Source organism: Carettochelys insculpta, chromosome 4 (assembly GCF_033958435.1).
Source record: "Carettochelys insculpta isolate YL-2023 chromosome 4, ASM3395843v1, whole genome shotgun sequence".
Taxonomy (NCBI): Eukaryota; Metazoa; Chordata; order Testudines; family Carettochelyidae; genus Carettochelys; species Carettochelys insculpta.
The window spans coordinates 121,948,532-121,967,459 of record NC_134140.1 but is presented as its reverse complement, the minus strand read 5'-3'; the positions used below and the strand labels follow the sequence as shown (position 1 = coordinate 121,967,459).

Below are 18,928 nucleotides of genomic sequence, written 5' to 3'. Positions count from 1 at the left end.
TGATTTGATAGACCATAACATTATTTCTTAATTTACAGTTTAATTCTAATGCTTTCCCTTGATATTTCAATTTGATTGACCGTTTAGCATGTACCAAGGTATTTTGCTGAAGTGAGGCCTAAATCCAGTTGTTTTCAGTGGAAGTTAAGGATGTGGGAAGTAGGCACCTATTTATTTTTCAGGATCTGGGCCCGTGAGTTCAAGTATTTTGTTGAGTTGGGGCCTCAGAAAAGATTTGTATCTATGTAGTGTGTGTCTTTCTTTCTCTTTAATGTCATAGGTCTGATGCTATATTTGTTGTCCATTTAGTTTTATAGCAAAAATGCAAAATAGACGGCTGTTTTTATTTACTCACGCACCTGTGGCGGTTTTCTTATCAAAACAGTCTCAAATAAATTAGCTCACCCTTAACCAAAAACTAAATATCAACATTCTTTGGGCTTTCCTCCTCAAATGCTTGGGTGAAACATTCCCAGTAGATTCCAGGTACTTTGGCGAGAAGGCTCCAAAGTTGTGGAAACTGTCGGTTTTGGTGCTTTACATATTGCTGTATGTGTACACAAAGCTGTAAAATAGAACATCCGTGTCAAACGTAGAATGGGTGTCCATCTCAATAAGAGGCTTCAAAGCCCTATGAAGCGTGGCAAGAGTGTGCCAGAAATGGGATGTCGCCTTTAGCAAGAGCAGCTTAACCCAAGAGGTTAGTTTTCTACAGGCTGTGATGAGGGGAGTTTGCCACATTAGTGGAACACTAGTGGAGCCCTATAGACACAGAAAGGATGTGCATGGAGTGGTGAGGGAATATCATGAAGAAAAGATGGATGTTCAATAATAAATTGAAGGTGGAACTGTGCTGTGTTAGCCGGGGGCTGAGCCCAGGCGTAGGCGATTATCATGAGCTAACATTGTTTCAGTGCCATGTCTTTATGTATGATGGCAGAGCGCACAGAAACCAGATTGGGTGGAGAATGAAGTGAGACTTGCAGGAAGTAGCTGAGATGAGAAACTAAATGTAGACAAGAGCATGGTCAATGAGCACTCTGTAGGTGAGGAGAAGAATAGTGGTAGCAACTGTAGTGCCTGTGTAACCCACATGCCTAAGGGTGTGGTTCATTTTCCCATGTAGTAGCACCTAGAGCACTTAACGCAGAGAAAGAATGACTGTCCTCTACAGTCTGAGCTGGTAGGCAGCTGGCTTTTAGCTCAAACTGTTGAGGCTCCTTTACTAAGTTCCAGAGGTCCGAGGTTTGAGTCCACCTGTGGGCAGTTAAACCTGTCACAGCCCCAAGAAAGGAAGTTTATTTGTGCTGCAATATCTCCTATTTCCCCCCCTTCCTGGAAATTCAACCCTGCAACTGCCTGACTTGCCAAACGCTTCCAGAGCATGATGGGGGGAGGAGGCAAAGGGGGAAGCTAGTCTTCTGAGGTGATGTAGCAGATGGTCTGGTCACCTGCTAAGTGCAGTGATTTGGGTAGCTGCTGTCTGCCCTGCTTGATTCAGCTGGCTGTTACTCAGTCACCATACCGACGTAAGTGCTGTCAGGACAGTGCATGGATTTACCAACACATCCCAGTGCCCCAGGGCTGGTTTAGGTGTGATGACATGGACTGGAGGGGAGACAACTTACAGATGGTTCTTGGCTTGAGTGACCCGTCATCCATCAAGCAAATGAAGGCTTGGAAATATTTTCTTCTGAGCTATGTAATTGTAAGCTAGTCTCTCTGCCAAACCCAGATGCTGTTATAATCTCATAGTTTCCTGCTTAGAGCATTACTTCTTGAACCATTAATAAATCATTGGAGAAATTCTTTTGGTCCATAGCCCAATTAGTAGGGGACCTCAGAATGCAAGACATCTAGTCTCAAGTATGCAGGCTAGCTTGCTTTCTTCCCTGGTCCATAGCCTGTGCGCTTTACCTCCAGCAATACCAGCAACCCTTCATATAGGCTTTGTACAATAGTTAAAATCTCAAGTAACAGTTCCAGTAGAAAAACCTTTTACTCCTAGTCTAAGCCAGTTTAAATGAAACATAATTGTTGGACACAGGTGGTAGTGGGGGTGGAGGGGGTGGGGAGGAGAGACCAGCTATTTATTGTTACTTTAAAATTATGAAGCTTCTACTTTCCCTTTTGGTGGGACAAGTCCTTCCCTTGTGGCAGAAATGCTGTGGTTATCTGCACACTTTTTTCTATTAAAGATGAAACTGACTCAGGAAGCCAAAAGTGTCTCTTTAAAACGTCAAGAAGTGACAGCAGCACTGGGCTTGTTGACAGAGCCAGGAAAAAACTACAAATAAATGTTAAATCTCCTGGCTAGCATTGCTCTATCCTTTGCCAGTTCCAGCCAAGAGAACATAAAGGTTCATAAAACAAGTACAGATGTGGGGAAATCAGCCAGAAAAAAACAAAATGGGGCATCTGCAATAACAGGTTTAAGTTTTCAATATTATCAGAAGGAAAATAGCTGCACAAAACAATGTACACCAGCGGTGGGCATCCTGTGGGCCACATGGAGGCCACTGGGGTTCCAAATGCAGCCCCCCGGCTGCCTGCTGCTCCCACGAACGTCTTGCACACCAGAGCCCTGCACTTACTAACCCGCCCCCGCTCCCAGCACTTTTGGAGGAACTGCGAATTGTGTGATTCACACTTTGTGAACCCTTTCATGATTTGTGGTGTTCCAGCTCTGGGAGAGAGGGGGAGGAGCAGATAAGTGTGGGGCTCTGGTGCTCCAGAAGAGTTGGGGAGGGAGGCACATGGAGGCCATGGAACCAGAGATGGACCTCCAGTGGGCCATGGGCTGCTGCAGCCCACTGAAGTGAAGGGCCGCTCATGCAGCCCACCCAACTATTCGTGGGGTTGTCCATCACTGATACAGGCTGAAATCACTTTTAAAACTAAGGATGTTAAACCAGGGGTATTTTCGTTCATCTACAGGTTGCTGGTTCTAATCCATGCAGAATAGGTTAACTGATGGAATTAACCTGAAGACTGACTGACTGGCCTATCTGAAATTAATCTCTCTCACTCCCATTCATAATGGAAGAGTGATAACCTCCCACAAACCTCTAGTGAGCACAATGGACTTCCGTGTTATCAGCCTCAGAGTGGGGAAAGAATGGACTAGTGAGGAAAATACAAACTGCTCTACCTTTCTTACCAACATGATGTAATTAGCTTGAGACATTAGAGCAGGTCGTGGAAAGCTTGTTCTGTGGTTGCTAGCTCCTGTGCATTCCAATATGCCTATGTGCACCCACGTGCAGGATGGCCAGAAGACTTTTCCCTAGCAGCACCCTTCAGGTCAGCTGCAGTGCCCCCTGCGGCAATGTCTCCCAGCCAACCCACACCCTGTCCAGTTCCTTCTTTCTGCAGTGACAGTCATTGGAGCTTTGGTCTTGCTCTGGAAGTACTCCTTTCTTTCCTTAATTCACCAGTTTTGCAGTGTACATTAGTTCTATTGCTCTATAGTTAGCAGTGGGTTGGGGAGTTCCCCCTCAGCTTTGTTTTGCAGCTCTCAAGGCATACAGTAGCAACAGGGTTTCAAATCTTATTCAAGGTTTGAGAAGCATATGCATTGGGGTGACCTGCATGTCTGAAGTGTTTGAAGCAAAGCAATCTCCCAGATATGTGCTCCATTTTGTCGAGGTTTTACGCCTAGAACTAAGAGAGGGACCAGCCACTTATTCTCATGGACTCAGCTCTTCGTCCACAGTCTCAAGGAGGTGGCCTCCACTCCTTCAGTCTGCAGCATCATGGATATTAGCACTACTCTCCCTAGCGCATGCAGGCACCGCTTGCGCTCTCCAGTGCCAAAGCAGAAAGCGGATCAAGAGCGGCCACTCCCCTCTCAGCACATGGACAAGACTCAAGCGGCAGCCAATGAGCCACTGACCAGGGTGAGGCCTCGCATCTTGGCCCCAGCATTGTTGACTCTGGCATCTAGGACAGGGCCAATGAGTCTGGTATCTGTAGCTTCTCCATAGGTCCCAGTGATGGATGAAGGGTCAGACCTCCCTTCCATGATAAATACATTTGAGACAGCATGGGACCTTATTGAGCTGATGGCAATGGCCCCGTTGGAGCCACACCATCTCATGCCAGACAGTTGTCAGCACCAGACTTGAGCTCAACACCGTTCCATTCCAGGCACTGCAAGCACCATTGACACTAGCGAATGCAGCACCGATGGTAGAACTGGTGGCACCACTCCAGCGTGATCTCTGCCGCCACCGCCTATGCCAGCGCCGAATGTGGTTTTGGCATGACAGACCATGGTACTGAGGCAAGCTCGCAGCGATAGTGCATCATGGGAGAGCCTCCTGGCATTGTTCCCCAGCACCATCTGGCTCTGCCCCACCTTGGTCTGTGTTGGAGTACTCGGTCTCAGGTGCAAAGTCCTTTGCTCCTGGCAGCTTTTGGTATAGGTCATGTTTTCAGCACAGCTCCTGGCACTGTTGCCCAGATTCCTAGGGGGCACTGCTGCAGACTTAGCTGCCACAGTGTCAGGTACCACCCCAGTGGCCCTTCTGGACTCCCTGGGTTTATCTTCAGAGCCAGGGGCAAGATTTGCTGTCCAAGGCTACTTTGGTGGCAGTGCCAGTCTGTGCCACACCATTGGGTACCACGGTGACCCCTGCACTCCCAGCAGTACTGGAAGTGCTGACACCTTGTGAGGCCCCAGTCTTAATGGTGCTCCTGCCGGTTATCGCTCTGGCTCCCCCACAAGAGATGGAGCGTCCAGAGGATCCACTGGTTAAGAGGATCAGTCCCCTTTGGGGGGGGGGGCATCCTCATCTTCCCCAAATGATTCAGTGGCAGGGTCTTCCCTATCTTTTCTGTCTATGGACATGAGGGTGCATCATGACCTGTTGAGTTAGGTGGCCTTGGATTGAACTTGCACGCCAAAGAAGTGGTGAAAGATGCAGATGACACAAAACTAGAGGGAGAGGTAGATTAGTTGGAGGATAGAGAGAGAATCCAGAGTGACCTGGATAAATTGGAGGACTGGGACAAAAGAAATCTGATGTGGTTCAACAAGGAGAAATGCAGAGTCCTGCACTTGGGGCAGAAGAATCCCAAGCATGGTTACAGGCTGGGGACCGACTGGCTCAGCAGCAGTACGATGGAAAGGGACCTAGGGGTTAGGGTGGATGAAAGGCTGGATATGAGTAAACAGTATGGCCTTGTAGCCGAGAAGGCTAACGGCATACTAGGGTGCATTAGGAGGAGCATTTCGAGTAGATCTGGACAAGTAGTTATTCCTCTTTATTCGGCACTGGTGAGGCCACATCTGGAATATTGTGTCCAGTTTTGGGCCCCCCAGTATAAAAAGGATGTGGATTTGTTGGAGCAGGTTCAGCGAAGGGCAACAAAAATGATTAAGGGTGTGGAGCACAAGACCTATGAGGATAGGCTGAGGGATTTGGGCTTGTTTAGTTTACAGAAGAGAAGACTGAGGGGTGATTTAATAGCAGCCTTCAACTTCCTGAAGGGGAGCTCTAAAAAGGAGGGTGAGAAACTGTTCTCAGTGGTGTCAGATGGCAGAACAAAGAGTAATGGTCTGAAGTTGAAGAGGGAGAGGTGTAGGTTAGATATTAGGAAAAACTACTTCACCAGGCGGGTGGTGAAGCATTGGAATGCGTTGCCTAGAGAGGTGGTGGATTCTCCATCCCTTGAGGTTTGTAAGTCCCGGCTGGACAAGGTCCTGGCTGGGATGACTTAGTGGGGGTTGATCCTGCTTGAAGCAGGGGGCTGGACTGGATGACCTCCTGAGGTCCCTTCCAGCCCTGTGATTCTGTGATGCTGACCCTATTGTGGATGGCCTTCCCTATTATAAAGGCCATTCAGACCTATACTCTAAGTCCTCTGGCAAACCTTGGCATTGGTCACACCCATCACTAAGGGCATGAAGCATCACTGCTTTGCCCCTCCTCCCAGCCAGGTTCCCTGGTAGTGGCAAGCAGTTAAACGTAAAGAGGCTAATGCTGTGGACCTGTTTCATAGGAAAGTTTATTCCACCCGTGGTCTCCAGCTTTGGGTCTTGAATCAAGAGGCCCTCCTTATCCATTATGCCGTTAAGTCCTGGCATGTCCTGGCAAAATACCAGGACCTGCTCCCCTCTGAAATGAGGCTGGACTTTACTGAGTTTGTCCAGGAGGGCCACACAGTCTCTAAGACAGCTTTACAAGTGATGCTTGACACTGCAGGCTCGGCTGCTCACAACAGGCAAAACTATGAGGTGTATTTCTTATCTGCAAGTGTCCAGCTTACCTCCTGAGGTGCAGTGCATTATTTAGGACCTCCCATCTGATGAGAAAATGGGCTCACATTTACACAGTCTTAGATTCAAGGATCATTCCTAAGGCTTTAGGAGTCCACAGTGCTGCTCTGTAGTGGAGACAGTATCAGCAACCACCGCTGCCCGGCTATTTCCAAGCCCCTAGACAAGATGAGGGCCGCCAGATGGGCAGGAGAAATAACAATAGGAGCGGGGCCGCTCCCTCGCGGAGGCAGCACCAACACAAACATCCACCAGGGCTTAAGCCTAACTTTTGAGAACGTGTCCGTGGGCAGAGCACCAGACTCAGTGTCAGATCTTTCTCCTCCTTTTGGGAACTGACTTTCCCACGTCTGCTATGCTTGGGCCTGTATTACCTCACACTGTCGGGTCTTGAGCATGGTAGGGCTGGGATTTTTTTTATTCAGTTCTTTTTTCTCTCCCCCTCCCACCAACTCACTCCCCATCACTCTTCTGGACCCTTATGAGCAACTTCTGCAAGAGTAGCAGCTCCTTCCTCCTCTAAGGGCTACAGAGGAGCGCCCCCAGGAATTCAGAGGCGGGGGTTCTACTCTAGATACTTGCTTATACTCAAAGGGGACCTCTGTCCCATCCGAGACCTCCAGAACCTGAACACATTTATAAGAAAGCTTCAATTCCATATGGTCCCACTAACCCTGATTATCCTTTCACTGGACCTGTGTACCTAGTTCACCTCATGTGATCTCCAGGATATTTATTTTCATAGTTCCATTATCCCAGCCTACAGCTTCTACATGGCAACCCACCATGACCTGGTCAGGTACACCCTTTCGGGTTGGCCAGAGCTCCCCAGGTATCCATGAAGTGCATGGCAATAGCATGTGCAGGTGTTTCCATATTTGGACGATTGACTAATCATGGGTTACTCCAGGGAACAAGTTCATCAGCACGTGGCTCTCAGAAGGCCCACTTTCTCTGAGCTAGGCCTTATTCTCAACGTGCACAAGCTCAGCCTGAGAAACGATTCATGGGGGCTCTGCTCAACAATGGCTTCGCTCCCCAAGACTCAGGACGCGCAGTGCTGCCCAACCACGACAGTGTGCAGTTGTGAGTCAATTCATCCACATGGAGGCCTGCACCTATTTAGTATGTCACACCCACCTCTGCTTCCCTCACTTAAAGCGTGGCTGGTTTTGGTGTTCGGGCTGTCTCACAACTATTCACAATCATGCCTGGGACTCTTGCCTCCTGTCATTGGTAGTTACAGCCCCAAGTGGTACATGTGGGAGGCCATTTGCATTTGCTGCTCCGCGAGTGGAGGTCACTTCAGTCATGGACCCCTGGATGGCAATTACGCATTAAGCAGGGCCATGCTGCAATCTGGTGCTAGATGAGGTCTGAAGGTCTGACCTACCTCCTCTCACACTTCAGGTAAGACACCTATTGGAATGCGTACAAGGAAGCAATGGTTACCTCTGTAACTGACATTCTTCAAGAAGTTACTCCAGACCCTCCTGTCCCCCAGCCTTGTACTCCTCAGGCAAGAAGGCACTGAGTGGGATTAAAGTTGGCAGGGGCATATATGTGATGGCAGGGAAATATTGCTACAGGAGGCAGGGCTACAGTCAACCTGACAGGTGCTGCTAGGGTAGTCTTCTGATGAGCACACATGCAAGTGTGTGCACAGGTATTGGAACAGACATGAGCAACACATTTTTGAAGAACAGTTAAAGGAAAGTAAGGATTTTTTTCCAATGCTCCCAAGTCAGATGCAGAATTTGCTATTTTGAAGGTACCAGCTGGCTAAGTAGTTAAATCCCATAGTTATTATGGACATGTTGGTTGTTTCTTGAGAGTTTTAAAACATTTAACCTTTAATTTAAAAAAAAAAAAAAAAAGATTTAAATAGTTCGCTACATTAAAACCAGAAATTTTACTTGGTCTGTTCCTCAGTCTGTTGCACACTATTGCAAACATTTGTCTACTAGTTACCAAACAGCATATTTCTAGCTCCCAAGAGATTCTATTTCTATCTGGAAACAAAGTTTGTGGAAGCAGAAGTTGTTGTTAATTTATAGTTAGTGCATCCAATCAGGAAATAGGAACAATATCATGTGATTTTTTAGTGGAACAATCACAAAAAGCTTTGAGTACTAAGGCATCTGCGTATCACTAAGCAACTGAATTTTAGTTACATGAGCAGTTCTTGACTAAGACTCATTTCATGTTTGTAAAATACATCAAAGGCTAGCTTCAGCTCTCGTTTATGCAATACCTTATACTGCAGCATCCACTGGTTGACTAGTAAGACTGTGTGAGGAGTAGATGCTATTGATCAGAAAGGGCTTCAAGTAAGGGTTATCAGCATTTTGTCCCGTTTATTTTAACAGTGATGATGTGGGTGGGGGGCAGTTAAAACCTCTCTGTAATGGCAGTTCAGAAGCAGAAAAAAACTAAACGAATTGAATAAATTGTTTCCAAAGAATACTTCAAAAAAGTAGTAGAAAGCACCCATGCATGTGCCCATAATTCATAGGCACTGATTCAGTGCGGAGCCCAGCTGGTAAAATTAGTCCATAAAATCCCCTGGTTATTACCAAGTAACCTGATAAAATGAGAGTGATACTTGCAGCACAAAAGTCTGGTCCATTGGAACTAAAACAGGATGAACAAGGAGAAACAGCAGTGAATGATTGGCTCATGCAGGGATTCCCAACCTCTAGGTCGAGACCCAAAGACAGGCCACAATTTGTTAAGGGTTTGTTAAGGGTCGCCAGTAACTAGGAGCTACATGTAGCTCTTAAAGCAGCCATTTAACGCTGCCACAGGCAGCAACTGTCTCTACCAATAGTGAAGAAATTATGCATTACAAAGCCAACTTCTCCACCTTTGGTATTTGAAGTCATCCCAGGCAAGGCACTTCATAGACTCTAGCAGTAAGTAATTTTTGACCCCGCCTTTTTTTGCTCACCTTCTGTTCCATATAGCTGATGTCAATTTTTCCTTTTTTTTTTTTAAATATCTATCTCCTCCAGCCTCTCCAACCTGTATGAGCACCCCCCCGCCCCAGCCCAAGTGTGACTCCTCCCAGCCTCTCAGGGTAGGGTTTAAGCTCAGGGAGTTGGGGGGCAGGGAGTGGTTGGGGGATGAGGGTCTTTCCCCCACCACAACTCAGATCAACTATAATAATAAAATAATCAATTAAACTATAACAAACATAGTGTTATTTTATTAATGTATTTTTTTGCCTTTTTCTATGAAATAACTACTAGGAATATATAAACACAAGGGGGCACAATTTTATATTCTTGCCTCATGTGCACAATTAGCTAATTATGGCACTGCTCTCCCCCTCTCCACCTGTTTTTTAATTGCCTTGGATCAAGTCTTCCTGAATAAAACTGGGTCCCCAGCTGAAAAAGGTTGGAAACTGCTCTTCATGAGCTTGAGACCCTGATGTCCCATTCAGTGGCATAATGGTTTAAGCCTGATGGCAAGCAATCCCCAGAACACTTAAGACTACTGTTGTCAAACTGCAGAGCTGTGACCACCTTGAGAATTAAGCCAAAAAAAGTCACGTAGCACTTTAAAGACTAATCAAATAATTTGAGGTCATCACCTAATCAAGTATTTTGTTAGTCTTTAGAGTGCTACTTGACTGCTTTTTTATTATGTTAGGATACAGACTAATGGCCACCTCTCTGTTACTATGAGAAAGGAGGTTGTTCAGAACCCTGAAATGTTCATTGTCTGAGCAAAACCTCATTGCTGTTCTTTTGAAGTTTACAACTGAACACTGACCTAATGCAGCTTTGAACTTTGACTATGCTGAAGAAAATGCTGCTTCTGACCATCATATGTCAAATGAAACAAGCACAGAAACAGGTTACCTTGTCAAATCTGCTTATAAACTTTCCCTATTTTTTAGTTCACATTTAACACAGTACTGTATTTGCTTTGTCTCTGCTGCCATCTGATTGTATATTTCCAGTTCCAAATGAAGTTTGGTTGATGGATCAGTTCAGGACTCACATCAGCGCTGAGCTTCTTCTGTAGTTGTGGCATGGCAGCTCCCCCCACTGGTTAGGTATTGCAATGACAAGTAGCTATGAAATAGCTTTCCAAATAAAAGGAGAAAAATGAGCTTTAATGATGGGGTTGTGGGTCTTTAAAGTATGTGTATACACGGTGGTGTGTTTTGTTTTTTTTTAAAAGTGGGAGCTTATGCTCAACTCACATGGCTGGGGCTGCTGCGGTGCCAGTACTCAATAATGGCAAAAGTAATCTGCCGTGTCACTTAAAACAAGTTGAGATCCAGAAGCAGACTCCTTGTTTCTGCATTCAAATGCTGTAAGTATTTCTCAGGAAACAGCACATTATGAAAAAGAGGGCAAGTTTGTTCTGCAACATGACACACATTTCTAATTTAGCTCGAGTAACTTTCTGCTTGTACCTGTTTTGTAATTAGTCCAGCAATTTTTTTTCATCATGCATCATTTTTTTCTAAAAAAGACCCAGGCCCAAAATAAAACTTATGCATTTAAGTAGTGTGGCAGAGGTACATTCAGTAAGTGAATAAAAGCTTGTAATGTCTCAGAACTGGAAAATGTTTAGAACAGGATATATACCCCTCAGCCCCCAGCTTTGAGAACAAGGCTCTAATGCCATTATGTTTAAACCTAGTCTTCAGAATGCAGGTTAAATTACAGGCAACTGCTGCCACTTGAAGCTACTGATTCTAGTCTTCAATTTTAAAAACCACAGTAGAGCAACCAAAAGCACAGTCTTCTGCCTTGTTTAAGTGTCTGGGAAGCCAGGATTGCACTGAGATTCAGTATTTTACTTGATGAGAACACAAGGTTGGATGCTATTTCCCAAACTTGTTACATTCTGCCCTGTGTTCAGCAAACCCCTGCCTCTGGAAACATAGCCATTCACCTGCATAAAGGTAGCTGTATACTTTAATATCTCTCATTTATAGGCCCCCTCCAAAAAAAAAAAAAAAAGCCTTCCTCCCCAAATATAAAAAGGCAATTACTTCACTATCACTTTTTCAACTACTGTATTAAAGGCCATGCTTACACTAGAAAAGGATTGCTACTGTAGATATTCTGGCCTCTCTACTGTAGCTGTACTTTTGCTAGTATAACCATTAGTTTTTTGCCCCAACAAAAGTGGCTGTACTATCAAAATGCAGGTATCACTGACATTTGCTGGAATAGAAATGTCATCCACTCCCCCTTACTCTTACATATGAGCCCAGGCCTAAGAAATATACCCTTAACAAGTCTGTGGGCTTACATTTCCAAGTGAGACAATGTGGCTTTACAGAGCCAAAGTTTCCTTTCAGTGAATATCATGCTTCCTCTACCCTGCTGTGGGTTACTCACCATTGTGAAATGAGACTTGGCTAAAATTAGAAGTAGAACTTGATAAAAATCCAGAATTATTTTACCCTGCACACGATCCCTGTACAGAAATGGTTTGTAAAATTTGGGGGCAATTTTGTTTAGTTTTGACTACTGGCATAGCTGCCATGTGGTAGATTAAGTAGATATACTCCAAATATCTTCTTTAGTCAGGTACGACTGAGCACACATAAGGAACCAAAGGGCTCCCTCTTATGCATCCAACACATGTCACTTAGCTTTTATTATTCTTGAATTAAAAAAGTCAAATGGACTGAATATAAACTTTCCACAGTTACAATATGTGGTCAGAAATGTGTTCCCATATCATTTGGTGGAATCTTCCTCTGTTTCTCTACTTGCACATCCATCCATGGTTCCTTCAACAAGCAGAATCCAATATGAAATTAAAATGGAATGACAGCTGCATGTTGAAAGAATAGTGAAGCTGCAACTAAGAAAGAGAGGCTAGAAACAGTACTAATAGCTGCCTGGTTAAAAACCAGAAACTAAGGAGTTGGATGCAGACTGAAAAGCATCAGTGATGGTTGAACTGGAAGATTCCACAAGTTGTGTACCAGAGGCAGCTAACAGTTCAGTGTACACCAAGTAAGAAGGCTGGTGTGATGTAATGGATCTCTAAAAGTCGTGTTTGGCAATGGGTTAGAGCAAGATAACCACTGCAGCTGATGGCTATAGAAATACTGTACAAAGATCCACTTAACATGTATACTCAGGTATTCAATCCCCTACCACAGCAGTAGGGCTGTAGCCTATAACTAGGAGTTAGGTTACTAAGTAACAGCTGTGGCCTATGAAGGTGATGTAAAACTAACCTTCTCCCAGCTCCTTGCTTAGGAGACTTGTAACCTTAAATACACACAATACTACTTCATGTTGTACATTTAATTTTTTAGGGGTGCTGAAGGCTGCATGCAAAGAGGAGGAAAAAGGGTTCCAAAATAAATCCAGTAGCTATCTGCAGCTCTTAATATTGAGCCTTACAGTGAGATCCAGTTATGCTAGGAATCAGAGTAAAAGCTCGAAGTACTCATTTTACTACAACCACCATATATTTCATTTTAATTACCAGTCCATTCTGCATTTTGTCCACTCACTACCCACACTACAATCTGTTTGAAATACAAAATATTTTAAAATGTGACAGTGCAAGTACTAAAGCAGTCATTTAGGTGCTTAGGATCTCTTGATAAAGTTAACAACTTTCCTAGCAGGATACTGAATATATAGAAAGACACATATTAATACTTATATTTTACAAATACTTCTTTAAGAAATACAGGATTTTTAATCCCCTACTTTGCTCCAATTCCACCCCTTGCCATAGTCCCTACCAGTATTTTAGTATGAAACACTGCACTGTTTTCTTAAGTTAACTGTTGATTTTAATCAAGAAAATTCAGGATTATGGAAACCGATTGTGTTGTCCTGAAGCAGCTCCTGAATTTGAAGCTTTCCACACATGTACCAAAAATCATCTCTTTGTAGACTGCAGTAGTTCCTTTTCTTTACATTTCCTTCTTTCAGTGCTGGTTTGCTTTTCTGACACGTTCTCTTCCCTTCTAAGAAATTTAGACGATCCCTATACCTCCCTCATCAGTATTTTAACGTGCAGTGCCAACCAAGAGGAAATAAGTGATAACGTTTTAGGTGGCCACTACAGGGTCAAAACTGAGTAATCAAAAAAAAAAAAAAAAAAAAAAAGAATTCTAACAGATTAAAACTACACACTAAAATGAAATTGCTAAACCGTGACTGAGGCAATTCAAGTTTTAACAAGTCTATCATGTTACAATCAGGTGATCAGACTTACCTGAAGACAAATATCAAAGGCAGTTGCTTAAACCTTAACTGCAGATCAGTCCAAAGACAGTTGAATAGGAGACTACCACTTCATGCTACTGAGACAAAGGCAATCCCTTACACAAGATATAAAAGATTTCAGTGACCTTCTAGCTTCACAAACAGGAACCACTAATGTTTGAAGTAATAATCTTGACATGCCTGAAAAGGGTTCCCAAACATGCACTTACAAATAGAAATTTTAAATACATTTTATGTACAATGTGTATACTGAATATAGCTGATTAATAGTATCACGGTATTTCAAAGTGTCAGTGTTGAATAACAATGCAATTCATTTTTTAATTAGAATGTTGCTGGCAAACAAAATCCTATAGGAAGGACTGTTAATCCCTTTTATTTAAAGTGACTTGATTTACAGCTGCAACGATCCTTCATTTGAAGATTTGTTTCAGTCTGGGTCTCAAAACTAGAACCATCCACAAGACAGGTAAACCTATTTTAATTCTGAAACCAGAACACAATCATATATCACCACTGGGTTAACTAACACTGACCATGTAAGCCACTGAAAATTACAGTTAGACAAAGATTGATTTTTTGATATTGTAATGTTTCGCATTGTGCATTACTTTTTCCAAAAATACAATAATCTTTAATAAAGGACCTGTAAACTGTGCATTTCCAGGCAAACCATTTCTATTAAAATAACACAAAATTAGACAGGAAGCCTCACACATGCTTTCACTCTTAAGGAATTTCCAACTGCAGGTTTCACCGCATTAAGAGGAAACATGAACCAGTGTCCAAATACCACTTAAGCAAGTCACAGCTCTGGATTTCATTCCCAGATTTATAACAAGAACAGCTAACTTGATTTTCAGAAATGCTGAGCATTTGCCATTCATCCCATCTGACAGGTAATGAACTTCTATTCTTGAGTTTCCTCAGGTGTACAATAGGGAAATGAACCTCCAAAGCACTGAGATGCTTTATTCTTCTCTAAAGTGCTAAAGAGCTGGACTTAAGGCTCTACTTGTATTTATCTATCTACTATGCATCTCAGATTTTTTTGTTGACTGGGGGAGGTAGTTTAACAATTCAAAGTGCAACTCTTTCACCCCTGTGTCTATTTTATAAACATTGTAAATGCTCCAGATTAAATGCCTCAGATTTTTTTTTTTAAACTTTCTGAAGTTTGTTTAAAAACAGATATCCCCTCCTGAAACTAAGGTCCTTATTTCATGTTTACCCAGATTTCTCTGAATGAGAGAAGTTTCAGAAAATGGCCTAAGGCTCAGTCCTACTATTCAAGTTATCATGCCTACAATGCATTCAGTATTTTTCTACTATGTTGTATAATTAAAAACCTCAGAGCAATGCTCCTGTGGTCATGTCCCTGCATCCTGGAGTTTTGTCAGGAATTTCTGAAGTTCTGGAGAGTTGCTGAACACTTGAATTTGAGTTCACATACAATCAACCACATTGCTGGATCCTTGACCAACATCACGGATCTGACTAATAAGACAAGAGCACACAGCTACACCAGCTCCAGCTCTGCAGTGAGAAACAGATCCAACCAGGTCCCACCTACAGAGAAGATAAAGCAAGAAAGAAGGGGAAGAAGTTAGTTCTTTTTCCATTGACAAGTTCCCTCTACCAGCAATATCATAATTAAAGTTGGGTAAATTCTCTGTAGGAGAGATGTCTCCAGTGTATAAGTTTATAGGAAAGCATAAGTTTGTTTAAACTTTCATTTACATCAATGTGTCCATGATTTGAAGAATGCACTTAAATTGTTGTATTTAATCAAGTATTTCCTTCCTTTCCTAAAACCATCTACTGTTTTAAAGTAATAGCTTTGCCTATTAAATGTGACCACAAAGGGTATAGGTGAAATCAGATAGTAATGAAAGGCTGCAAAAAATTATCTTTTCAATGACATGGCTTAACTTGCAACTACCAACCCCATAGGAGAGACTGAAGACTGCCTGTGTATGGCCTTTCAGATTGGCCCGCTAGAAAGGAGATCATAAGCTAAAATCACTGAATACATTTTAAATGGAATCTCAGTCTAGACTTGAGCTATGATCCTAGAGAAAACTGATTTCTTTACACCCATTAACGTAACTAGATTAAATATTTTTGTTCAATTTACTAACTTAATCCACACAAGACAGCACCTGTTAAATTACCTGAAAGTGTGTTTTTAAAAGTTATCCACTGGACTACAGGAAATTAACTTGTATGCACAGTCAGGATAGCTTGCTTTATAAAGACATAAAAAACCTACATTATTTCTTGTTACCTCCTATCTGGACTAGCATATTTGAATAAAGGAGAAAAATTATTCAGCCACCACTGATAGTTTATGGGCCGTGAGGACTCTGCACTATATAGATGAAGCCATCATCATCTAACTCAGCGGAGCAAAGTTGGTAATTACCTGTTCATCACTGGATCAAAGGCTTCCACTGTGTTCAGGTAAGCATTGCCATTATGACCACCAACTGCAAAAATTTTACCCATCAGTGTTGCTATACCAACTCCACCCCTGGGGGTTGTAAGTTCTGCTACGTACTCCCACTTCTTACTACGAGGATCAAAACGTTCAACGGAGCTCAATGGAGAGTTGTCATCAAAGCCACCTGCAAACAAGGACATTACTGTTTGTTAGGAGGGAGCTTTCTAATAATGCTAGCTTCCAGGAGTCACACTGCATGATGTTCAATTGGTTGGTTGTACAGTGGCCACATTTATCTAACGTGTGCCTCAAGCTAAGTCCCTAAAACTCAGTATTTAGGCAACAGCTTATGGTATAAGTTTTCGGCTGTGTAAAAGTTCAAAGAAACTGGCAGGTGCTCACCTATGCGCAGACAAACTGTTCTTAAAATTAAAGTACTAGAGCACCATACCGGGTCAGACCATAGGTCCATCAAACCCAGTATCCTGTCTTCCGACAGTGGCCAATGCCAAGTGCCCCAGAGGGAATAAACAGAACAGGTAATCATCAAGCGATCAATTTCCTGTCGCCCATTTCCAGCCTCCGGCAAACAGAGGCTAGGAATACCCTCCATGCCCATCCTGGCTAATAGCCATTGATGGACCCACCTCCATGAATTTATCTATTTCTTTTTTAAACTCTACTATAGTCTTGACCTTCATGACATCCTCAGGCAAGGAGTTCTACAGGTTAACTGCGTGTTGTGTGAAAAAAATATCTCCTATTGTTTGCTTTAAACCTGCTGCCTATTAGTTTCATTTCGTGATCCCAAGCTCTTGTGGGCTGTGTCTACACTGGAGAGTTCTGTCAACAGAACTCAGGGAGTGTCTACACTCAAAGCCTTCCGCAGGAGTCTCAACACAACTCTGCTTTTGCCTCAACAGAGTTATCCCTCAAAAATCTGAGACATAAATCTCTGTCGACATAGTACTATTCACACAAGTGCAGCGTAGACACTTCTGTCGACAGAGGGGGCTTCTGGTTGCTGGGCAGCCTTGCTTGTAGAGCTGCCATCCTTCTTTGTCACCAGAGGGCAGTCCAGCCTGGCAGTCCTCTGTCGACAGAGCAAGATGGATGTAGCAGCAATCTGTCAGAGGTTCCAGTGAGATTTCTCTGTCAACAGTAACTTTGGTCAATAGATGCTTCTAGTGTAGACATAGCTGTGCTGTGAGGGAGTAAATAACATTTCCTTACTTTCGCCACACCAGTCACAATTTTATATACCTCTATCATATCCCCCCTTAATCTTTTTTCCAAGCTAAAAAGTCCCAGTCTTAGTAACCTCTCCTCATGTGGCAGACGTTCCATACCCTTAATCATGTTTGTTGCCCTTTTCTAATTCCAATATATATTTTTTGAGATGGGGCGACCACATCTGCACACATTAATCCAGATGTGGATGTACCATGTATTTATACAGAGGTAATATGACATTTTCTCTTTCTTCTTATCTATTCCTTTCTTAATGACTCCCAACGCTTTGTTAGCTTTTTTGACTGCCACTGCACATTGAATTAATGTTTTCAGAGAACTATCCACAATGACTCCAAGATCTCTTTCTTGAGTGGTAACAGCTAAGTCAGACCCCACCATTTTATATGTATAGTTGGGATTATATTTTCCAATGTGCATTACTTTGCATTTATCAACACTCGATTTCATCTGCCATTTTGTTGCCCAATCACCCAATTTATTAATATCCTTTTATAGCTCTTCACAGTCTCCTTGGGACTGAACTATTTGGAGTAGTTTTGTGTCATGTGCAAATGTTGCCACCTCACTGTTCATCCCTTTTTCCAGATCATTTATAAATATGTTGAATAGGACTGGTCCTGGTACAGACCCCTGGGGGACACCACTATTTACCTCTCTCCACTCTGAAAACTGACTGTTTATTTCTAGCCTTACTTTCCAATCTTTTTACTGGTTACCAATCCAAGAGAGGATGTTTCCTCTTACCCCATGACAGTTAACTTTGCTTAAGAGTTTTTGGTGAGGGACCTTGTCAAAGGCTTTCTGAAAAATCTGAGTAAACTATATGCACAGGATCCCCTTGTCCACATGCTTGTTGACCCTTTCAAAAAATTCTAATAGATTGGTGAGACACGACTTCCCTTTACTAAAGCCGTGTTGACTAAGAACATAAGAATGGCCATACTGGGTCAGACCAAAGGTCCATCCAGCCCAGTATCCCGTCTGCCGACAGTGGCCAATGCCAGGTGCCCCAGAGAAGGAGAACAGAAGACAATGATCAAGTGATTTATCTCCTGCCATCCATCTCCTGCCTTTGTACTGAAGGCTAGGGCACCATACTTTACCCCTGGCTAATAGCCATTTATGGACCTAACCTGCAAAAATTTATCGAGCTCTTTTTTAAACCCTAATAGAGTCCTGGCCTTCACAGCCTCCTCCGGCAAGGAGTTCTACAGGTTGACTGTGCGCTGTGTGAAGAACAAATTATGTTCATTCATGCGTCTGGACAATTCTGCTCTTTACTAGAGTTTCAACCAGTTTGCCAGATACTGAAGTTGGGCTGACTGGCCTGTCACTGCCAAGATCACACCCCCCGCCTTTTTTTAAAAAAGATTGGCATCAAAATCGCTATCCTCCAGTCATCTCGAACAGAAGCCGATTGAAATGGCAGGTTACAAACTACAATTAGTAGTTCCGCAATTTCACTTTTGAGTTCCTTCAGAGCTCTTGGTGAATGCCACCTGGTCCTGGTGACTTACTACTATTTAGTTTATCAATTTGTTCTAAAACCTCTTCTAATGACACCTCAATTTGAGGCATTTCATCAGATTTGTTACCTGAAAAGAACTGCTCAGGTTTGGGAATCTCACTCATCCTCAGCCATGAAGACTGAGGCAGAGAAATGATTTAGTTTCTCTGCAGAGGCCTTATCATCCTTGAGCTTTCCTTTAACATTTC

The 18,928-nt window shown here is 43.2% G+C and overlaps 1 protein-coding gene across 5 annotated transcripts in view; it reads right to left on the bottom strand.

The window, feature by feature from the left end:
* Window positions 1-13,980: 13,980 nt before the first annotated feature.
* The window catches only part of KLHL8 (kelch like family member 8), a 39,513-nt gene continuing 34,565 nt past the window's right edge, over window positions 13,981-18,928 (bottom strand). For all 5 annotated transcript variants that reach the window (XM_074993647.1, XM_074993646.1, XM_074993644.1 and 2 more), the window contains 2 exons: window positions 15,941-16,142; window positions 13,981-15,084 (listed from right to left, as the gene is read on the bottom strand). In XM_074993647.1, coding sequence (XP_074849748.1) covers window positions 14,961-15,084; window positions 15,941-16,142 — 326 coding nt within the window. In that variant the 3' untranslated portion in view covers window positions 13,981-14,960. The remainder of the gene's footprint in view (window positions 15,085-15,940; window positions 16,143-18,928) is intronic.